At 46.8% G+C, this 9,287-nt stretch overlaps 1 protein-coding gene across 1 annotated transcript; it reads right to left on the bottom strand.

Annotated features, from left to right (window-relative positions):
* Nucleotides 1–240: 240 nt before the first annotated feature.
* Nucleotides 241–8,850, bottom strand: LOC101419243 (5-hydroxytryptamine receptor 3E). Its single transcript, XM_058296441.1, is given in 11 exon segments — nt 241–699; nt 830–1,045; nt 1,217–1,418; nt 1,776–1,942; nt 2,558–2,598; nt 4,679–4,735; nt 4,932–4,994; nt 5,815–5,925; nt 8,092–8,135; nt 8,679–8,751; nt 8,753–8,850. Coding segments are annotated over 11 exon segments (1,302 nt in total). The 3' UTR covers nt 241–469.
* Nucleotides 8,851–9,287: the final 437 nt, after the last annotated feature.

Here is a 9,287-nt window from a genome sequence, read left to right as displayed (position 1 = left end):
TTCCTTCTCCAAAAGGACAACTGTCATATTGGATTTGAGAGTAACAAGATCATTTCTTATTACATCAAAGCTTTACCACTGCAAAGAGATGCTCTAGTGATATATTGAAACTATTAGCCCTGGCTAATTGTTTCTACCACATGACATGACAAAGATCTAGAGATTTCTGCAAATTATTTATTGAGGCAAGTCTGTGGGCAGAGGAGATGGTACCTACTCTGCAGAAGGTAAAAGGGGGACTTATAAACACATGGGAGGGCTGAGGGAAGCCAAGAGATTTAGGAACAAGGGAAAAATAGTCTGGAATTGGGTTAAGACCCATTAGTGGGGCTGAACTGAATACACAGGATGTTAATAGGGAACTTGGTAATCTTAAGGGATATGACAATTGGATGATCAAGAAGAAGTGAAGACTTGACTGGCCTCTGGAGGCCAAAAAAAGCTCTGGGCTGGAGCAGAGACATCATGTCTAGGTGTTCCAGAGGACGATGACCGTGACGAGGGAGGAGGCCAGGAAGAGCAGGTAGAGGCGGAAGAGCAGCGCGTCCATCATGTGGCTGAACTGCACCCACAGGTCAGCCGAGGGCTGCTCCTGGGCCTCGTGCTCCTGCTGGGCCCTTGTTGAATCAGGGTGCCCATTCAACTCTGCCTCTCTGGGCTCTGGCACATTCCCCACCAACTCCACTGGCTCCTTCAGGCCTGTGGAGAGACAGAGACTCAGCCATGGGCTGCGAAGATCACCCTGGGCAGGGAGGGTGACGGGGAAGGAGGCAGGAGCAGAGAAGGAGGTATGGGAAGAGGGAGGGTGCGCTGTGCTGACTTCCCTTACCAGGCAGGTGGGAGGGGGTGAGACCCAGGCCTTTGTTTCCCTTCTGGGCTGCAGTGGGGCAGCATTTCCTTGGGCAGGTGCAGTGCAGCAGCAGGGAGTGGAGCCACTGAGGCACGGGTGGGGGCTGGGTGGTGGCCAGGTGCAGCAGGTAGGTGATGAAGACGGTCTCCAGCAGGCTGACCACCATGAGGGACAGGCACAGGGCAAAGTAGACACCTGGAGGGAGGGCAGGCCTGTGGGTGCCAGAGGCACTGCTGAGGACTTCTTGCCTCTTCCTTTACCACTCTGGCAGGCACAGAGCCTCCTTTACCAGTTTATCTCCCTTCCCTGAGCTAGTTTCATCTGTTCTTCCCAATCTTTTCTTCCCTAAGGATGGAGGAAGCATACTGATGAGGGGGGTGCCACTGGTGGGGAGTAAGTCATTCATCATGAGCAGGAAGACGTAGCCCAGCAGAAGCGTCATCTCGAATGGGGCACGATTCCCACTTCCTGCTGCCAGGTAGAAGCTGAGGGCATGGATGGCAACCAGAAAGCCACTGGACACCAGAAGGTTTATGACGGAGAGGCTGGGCCTGTGCCTGATGGTCACCTGGAGGGAGGAGACAGAGGGAAATGGATATCGGATTCTGAGACTGCCAGGAAGAGTCGTGAATGTTTGTCTCTGCCTTTCTCACTGGCCCGATTCCTCCTTAGGGTTGGAACTGTGCCCGTTGCAACCTCATAATTCTGTACAAAACCTGCTGAGAAATAGTTAGGTCCAGAGTCATGAGCTTCAGGAAGGAGAGTGAGGCTGGCAGCCAGAAGAGGTCAGATACCAGGGAAGATTCTGACCACAGGCAGAAGTAGGCTGAGAAAGCATGGGATTTAGGAGATGTCTATTTGGTGGAGATTCTAGGCAAGGGTAGAAGCAAGGAAGGAAGGGAAAAGCAAGACCCTCCAGGCTCCCGTAGAGCATGGTCTGATCATACAGCTTGGCTTCCACAGGCATCTTTGGGGTGGCCTTGTTGATGCCCGGGAACTCCCTTTCCCTGGGGGTGAAAACGATGTCCCAGGATGTGTCTGCTATTTCCCACACTTCTTTTTCCATGCCCCGCAACATGTTATCCACTGAAAGGGAGAACTATCCAAATTATTTTCCAAAGATACAGATTCTTGGTAGTTCAACTGCCCTCTTCATTTCTATCTTTTTATTCAACAAATGTTTATTAACTGCTTTCGTAGGCACTAGAAGCTGGAAGAGTAACTAACAAGACAGACCTGAGTTCTGTCTTCATGAAACATGTTTAAGCCCACATTGAGCCTTATTCTTTGTTCCACCAATACCCCTTGTCCATTATTTACTCACAGTTTCTTTCTTTCTATCTTTCTTTCTTTTTTTAAATAGGTGGTACTGGAGATTGGCCTGGACCTCATACAGGAAAAGTGCATGCTTGACCACTGAGCTCCACCTGCTCCACCCTCATAGTTTATTTTTCTTTTTTTCCTTGCTTTCTTGCTTTCTTTTTCTTTTTTAACTAAGCATGGTGTATAGTTTACACTTTGCACCACACAATTTTATAGGTTTTGACAAAATGTATAATGGCCTGTATCCATCATTGCAATGTCACGCAGAACAATTCCAATGTCTGGAAAATACCCCATCATAGTTTCTTTGTATTTTGTTTCTGTTCCTTTCTTAGTTCCTCTCATTTACCACATTCCTGAGATGCCAGTGTAACTTTCCTGTGCAGAGGAATGAGCTGAAGGTAAGTATGTAGTTCTGCTGATTCCTTACTCCCTCCCTCCCTCCCTCCCTCCCTTCCTCCCTCCCTCCCTCCCTCCCTTCCTCCCTCCCTTCCTTCCTTCCTTCCTTGCCTGAGTAAGCTCTCCTCTGCCTGTACTGCCTTTCCCACCCACTCCCTCAACAGGGATGGGAAGTAGAAAGAAATTCCTTTTGTACCCAACATTAGATAAACATAACCAAGTCTTTACATGTGGCTTTGGAGAAGGCTGCTAAGATGCTTGCAAACACGACGTCAGGGGTCTGCGTTACATCGATGGCAGAGTGGATTCCAGCTTACTGTGTATTCCACCAGTGGGGTGGTCTGAGTGTGGTATGAATCCAGGTGGATTTTCAAGGCCTTCTCATTATCATCTGATCAGTGGACCAAAGGTTCCCCGGTGATATCATCTTTCATAGGCTTCTTAGGCAGGCTGAATTCCTTATGGTAGGTACAGCTACTTGTGGGGTGAATCAGTCTTCCTGTGATTCTCCAGATAAGCAGAGAGTCTGGAATCCTGAATTCAATTACAGAATTAAGCTTCTCTTACCTCTTCTCCATGAGGTTGTTGAGCATTTCTGCCTGCCTCACAGTCCAAGGGAAGTCATCTAGAAGAAAACGATTCTTTTTTTTTTTTTAATTCATTTTGTAAAAATATTACATTAAAAAAATATGAGGTCCCATTCAACCCCACCACCCCCATCCCTCCACTCCCCCCGCAGCAACACTCTCTCCCATCATCATGACATATCCTTTGCATTTGGTAAGTATATCTCTGGGCATCGCTGCACCTCATAGTTAATGGTCCACATCATAGTCCACACTCTCCCACGTTCCATCCAGTGGGCCCTGGGAGGATCTACAATGTCCGGTAATTGTCCCTGAAGCACCACCCAGGACAACTCCAAGTCCCGAAAACGCCTCCACATCTCATCTCTTCCTCTCATTCCCCGCACCCATCAGCCACCATGGCCACTTTTTACACACCAATGCCACATTTTCTCTGTGGACCTTGAATTGGTTGTGTCCATTGCACATCTATGTCAAGAGGAGGCTTAGATTCCACATGGATACTGGATGCAATCCTCCTGCTTTCAGTTGTAGGCACTCTAGGCTTCATGGTGTGGTGGTTGACATTCTTCATCTTCATGTTAGCTGAGTGGGGTAAGTCTAATAACTCAGAGTGTAGGAGTTGAAGTCTGTTGAGGCTCAGGGCCTGGCTATCATATTGTCAATCCAGAGATTCAGATCCCCTAGATATATCTTAAACCAACTACAATTCCAGTAAAGTAGCATGAAAGCCTGTGAAAAGAGATCCCATCTGTGTCCAGCTCCATCACGCAGAAACACCAGCTCCAAAGAAGAGTCAACTGACATGGCAGTGAACCCCATCTGCCATGACCATAGAACCTGTGGGTCTCTTTAGCCCTCAAAAGAACCAATACCTGGGGTTGTATCTACTTTATCTGTCTCTGAGACTCTGCTCAGGTGTGCATAAGGGCAATCCTTCTGACATCCTCCAGACTCTTTTTTAGAGACTCATAGCCATATAAACTCATTTGTCCTTTCCATTTCCCCCTTAATTTAGGTCAAACAGCATTTTTAACTCCTGTTATTATATGTAGACAGGGATATTCTGCTGGTCCATGTTGAACCTTTAATTCAAGGTCATTTTCTAGTTGCATCATCAGTTGGTAATTGGTAGTGATCCCTTGGTGCCAGGGAGGCTCATCCCCAGGTGTCATGTCCCACGCTGGGGGGGAAGGCATTGCATTTACATGCTGAGTTTGGCTTCGAGACTGGCCACATTTGAGTAACATGAAGGCTGCCAGGAGGAAACTCCCAGGCACAGTGCTGCTCTAGGCCTTGTTCTTATTTCAGGCATATAGGCTCACAAGCATAGTCATTAGTATCAGGGGCTCACTGTTGGACCCTCATTCCTTCCTGGTCCTTACCGAAGAAAACCATTCTTGCACAGAGGGGTCTCCAAATTCTTCTCTATGAGCTCTACCACCATTTCATCACTCACCAATTTTCCAGCATCCATTGTTGCCTTCAGCTTTTTTCCCAGATGTGAGCCAGAAGCCACCATGGCCCTCAGCATGTCTCCAGTAGACAAATGGCAGACACAGAAGGTTTCAGCCAACTTGAGAGCCTTAGAGTTCCTCTCCGACACAGGGCCCAACCTGCTGCTCGCCTGGTACCCTTGCCAGCCCTGGGCAGCCGCAGCAGCACAGTCCAGATGCCTTTAGAGTACTCTCGACTGGTTCGGCTGCTGGCATGTTAGGAGCCATGTCCGTGGAATCCCCTGCCGCACCACCGCCCCCATTGGTTTCTCCTACATGATGCAGCCTGCATTACTTATGTATGCTGTGAGACCTTTTGGGGTCTTATCCACATCCATGCTGTAAGAGAGATGAGGTGGGAGGGAGGCGCAGTGGTTTTTCTTCTTACCTCTCTGGTCATTTCTCAGCCCTCTCAGACCACTTATATAATGGCCCCAATGGTAGATGGTGAACCCTACTGATTCCAGGACATGGTGTTACTGTATTTTGTCTAAGTTCTTGACTATGCTGCAGAAATGAATTTCAAGAGCATGCAGGGTGAGTTAGGCCAGTAATTTATTCAGGTAGGGAGGGAAGAGAAATGGGAGAAAATAACAGATCATGGGTCCCAGGTAGAGAGAAAGGGGCTGAAAAGTGATAAAGCTGGCTAATTTATAGACTACAATTCCCCATTATAGAATGTAAATGCCCAGGTTTTACTTGCAATGCCATCATGGCAGAGAAAAAATTGTGAGAGCAGGGCACAGAGGGCAGGAGTAGGCACAAGGACCAGCACTGGACTGGCACTGGGCCATGGCAGAGGCAAGAGGGCAAAAGAGCTCGGTGCTGGCTTTCTAAACTTAATTATTCTGCCCCTTTGCTAATGACAGGGGAGGCGTTCCACCTGTTTGCTGTTTTGATTGGTTACCCCAGTCATCAATCCCTTGGAAGGGACCAATGATAAAGTCCTTGGGGAATATCCAGGGCTTCTCCTGGCTTCCAGAGGAAATCTTGTTCTGAATGGCAGAATCTTGGGGAAGGTCTTCCAGCAGCCATCTTGGGGGTTACTGATGTCCACATGGACTTCTTGCCAGGTTCCAGATCTATCTATTAGTTCCCTGTCTTACTAGCGGGCTTCAATGGGGCTTCCCTCTGGCTTTCCCCATCCCTTGATAACCACAATTCAACAGTGAAAATATCCGGGACCCCCAGGTTCTTGGTTGCTGTACTGATCTTCGTGATGACCTCACAGTCCTCTGGGTTCCAGCTGATAAATGGGTTATACCAGACCGAGAGCCAAGGTGGGTGAGTTCAGAGAGCCTGGTATGGTACGGAGTGTCTCCTGCCCTTTGAGTTCTTCTTTAAAAAAGTTATGAAATAGTTCAGACATGTAGAAAAGTATATAAAATAATATAATAAACATCTGTGACTCTGCCACCTAACTTTGTGAAGTCTTAGTATTTTGAAAAATTTGTTTCTGCTTTTTTTCCCCAAGAAATAAGAATTACAGATAGAATTAAAGTTCCCTGTTAATTTTTTCATAAACTTTGATCCCTCTGTTTTCCCACTTCTGTGGGAAATGGCTGGTGTTCAGGTAAGTCCTCTGGTTTCTGCGGTAGGAATGAGATTCAGAGTTTAAAGATCCTCTCTGAGCTTCAGCACTGGCTGATCACCCCACCTGGGGTCACTGTTGATGCCACCCAAGATCAAGATCATGTCTAATAAGCACGAGGTGGGGCACTTAGCCAGCGCTGCAGGTCTGAAAACCACCCTTGGAGAGCAAGGTCATACTATTCTTCCCTTCCTCCCCACATCCCTCCTCCTTTTCAAATTGGAAACTTAATTAATTTACTTTTATTTTTATTTTTTTCTTGTTTTCTAATCAATGCCCTTAGCATATAAATTTTTCACTGATTTGTGCTTTGGCTACATTCCATAGATTTTCATTTCTAGTTAGCTCACAGTTTCTACTTAATTGTTTTATTTCCTCTTTAGCCTGAAGTATTTGGAAGTTTAACTTAAAATTCCCAAGTAATAAGATTTTGGGAAAGCTATCCTTTTGTAGTTGGTTTCCACTTTATTGTATTGTAATTAGAGAATGTGTCTAGGTAATTTCTGCTTTCTCAATTTTGTTGAAATGTCCTCTGTAGCCAAAATTATGGACAGTTTTGGAGATTATTCCATTCATTTGTATTAATACAAAGTGTGATATGTATATTAAAGCAAGCTTCTTAATTGTGCTTTTATTTATTTATTTATTTTTTAAGATTTATTATTTTTTTATTTCTCTCCCCTTCACTCCCGCCCCAGTTGTCTGTTCTCTGTGTCCATTTGCTGTGTGTTCTTCTTTTGTCCGCTTCTGTTGTTGTCATCCACATGGGAATCTGTGTCTCTTTTTGTTGTGTCATCTTGCTGCATCAGCTCTCCGTGTGTGTGGCACCATTCCTGGGCAGGCTGAACTTCTTTTGCGCTGGGTGGCTCTCCTCATGGGTGTACTCCTATGCGGGGGACACCCCTGTGTGGCAGGGCACTCCTTGCGCGCATCAGCACTGTGCATGGCCAGCTCCACACGGGTCAAGGAGGCCTGGGGTTTGAACCGCGGACCTCCCATGTGGTAGATGGACGCCCTACCCACTGGGCCAAGTCCACTTCCCATTAATTGTGCTTTATTTATTTTTTTTTTTTTAATTTTTTAATTTTTTATTGACTTTGTAATAATATTACATTAAAAATATATATGTGAGGTCCCATTCAACCCCACCCCCCCACCCCCCCTCTCCGCCCCCCCAACAACACTCGTTCCCATCATCATGACACATCCATTGGATTTGGTTAATTGTGCTTTAAAAATCACTATATGCTTACTCCTTTTTTAACCTGAGTTTTGAAAGCACTGTACTGAAAACTTGTAGAGTTTTCAATTTCTTCTTCCTGTCTTTCAAAGCTATGTTGTTAAGTACATAAAGGGTCATACCAGGGAAGTGGACTTGGCCCAATGGATAGGGCGTCTGCCTACCATATGGGAGGTCCAAGGTTCAAACCCCGGGCCTCCTTGACCCATGTGGAGCTGGCCCATGCGCAGCGCTGATGCGCGCAAGGAGGGCCTTGCCACGCAGGGGTGACCCCCGCGTAGGGGAGCCCCACGCGCAAGGAGTGCACCCCGTAAGGAGAGCCGCCTAGCGTGAAAGAAAGAGCAGCCTGCCCAGGAATGGTGCTGCACACACCGAGAGCTGACACAAGATGACACAACAAAAAGAAACACAGATTCCCGGTTTCTGCTGATAAGGATAGAAGCAGTCAGAGAAGAACACACAGCGAATGGACACAGAGAGCAGACAACTAGATGGGAGAAATAAAAACAAAATAAAATCTTAAAAAAAAAGGGTCATACTACTGTATCTTTGTTTAAAATCCTTTCTTACTTTAAATGGAGAGAATAAGCAGCATTTACTGTATCATTTCCAGCCACAGAAATGATGACAAAAGCTTAAGCTGTTCATACTGCCAAAAAAATTTCGTGTCCAGCATGTTGCCCTTAAGAAGTCTGTTTCTCCTCTGCCCCCATATTTTGTTTACCAATCACCAAGGTTTATCAAAGTGATGCTGTGATAAGGCCAATATTATAGGTCAAGAGCAAAAGTTTGATCAGAACACATGTATTAGGCAATGGCAGGAGAGGTCACAACAGGAATGGATTAGAGTATAGCACTTTTCAATTCTGACTATATGTTAGAATCACTGGGGAGATTTAACAGTACTGATGCCTGGTTTCTGTCCAATCAGAACTCTGGGGGCAGAGCCTGGACATGGGTGTGCAGACAGGGTAGGAATCACTGGAGAGAAGAAAAGAAATTCTCTTGTGTGTGATGTCATTCCTCATCCTGCTGAACGGTACAGAGCTTGTTTGAGATCCCCATGAGAGGCAGATGGCGTCTAGTGATGGTGGAGGAAGATGTAATGTGGCTAAGGACTGTGGGGGTTGCTTTGCCAGGGGCTGGAAAAAGTTAAGGTCACCTAGGAGAGGCTAGAGGAATCAGCACTCACCACGTCCAGAACGGCAGACGTCGTGAAGGAGACGTGGGCACGGGTGGGGATGCCGACATTGGTGACTGGCCTTTCTGTCAAACACAGAATCCAGAGTGGTGGAAGCTACCCCAGGATGGCCAAATCCTGAGCAATTGATGGTGACAGTGTTGCCCCTTCCTGGAGTCTTCATAAAACGTGTGAGAGGAGGGAGAGAGCACACATGTTCCCTGCATGAGAGGAATCTTGGAGCAGGAGCCTGGGCAGTGTGTGAGAATAGCTAACACATACCAAGCGTTTACTATTGCCAGGGATAGTCGAAGCCTTATTAAATCCTCCCAAGCCCCTTCTGCTAGGTACTGTTTTTAGTCTCAGGTAATAAATGAGTTCACTGAAGTACAGAAAGAAGAAGTAACTTCCCAAGGTCACACAGATAAAGAGGCAGAAGCTGGACTGGGCTGCACCCAGGTTTCTCTGATGCGATAAGGGAGAATCCGGGAGGGCTCCTTCCTGGCTGGGCTGGGAGGCAGAGCACGCAAGCTAAAGTGGTAACCGGATTTAGGCCTCCCGCCTCCTTTCTAATCTTTCTGTCTCCAGGCAAAGCCTGCCCAAATCTGTATGCAAACAGCC

This window comes from Dasypus novemcinctus, chromosome 4 (assembly GCF_030445035.2).
Source record: "Dasypus novemcinctus isolate mDasNov1 chromosome 4, mDasNov1.1.hap2, whole genome shotgun sequence".
In the NCBI taxonomy this organism is placed as follows: Eukaryota; Metazoa; Chordata; class Mammalia; order Cingulata; family Dasypodidae; genus Dasypus; species Dasypus novemcinctus.
The sequence above is the reverse complement of the archived record's forward strand: the minus strand, read 5'-3'. Positions and strand labels throughout refer to the sequence as shown.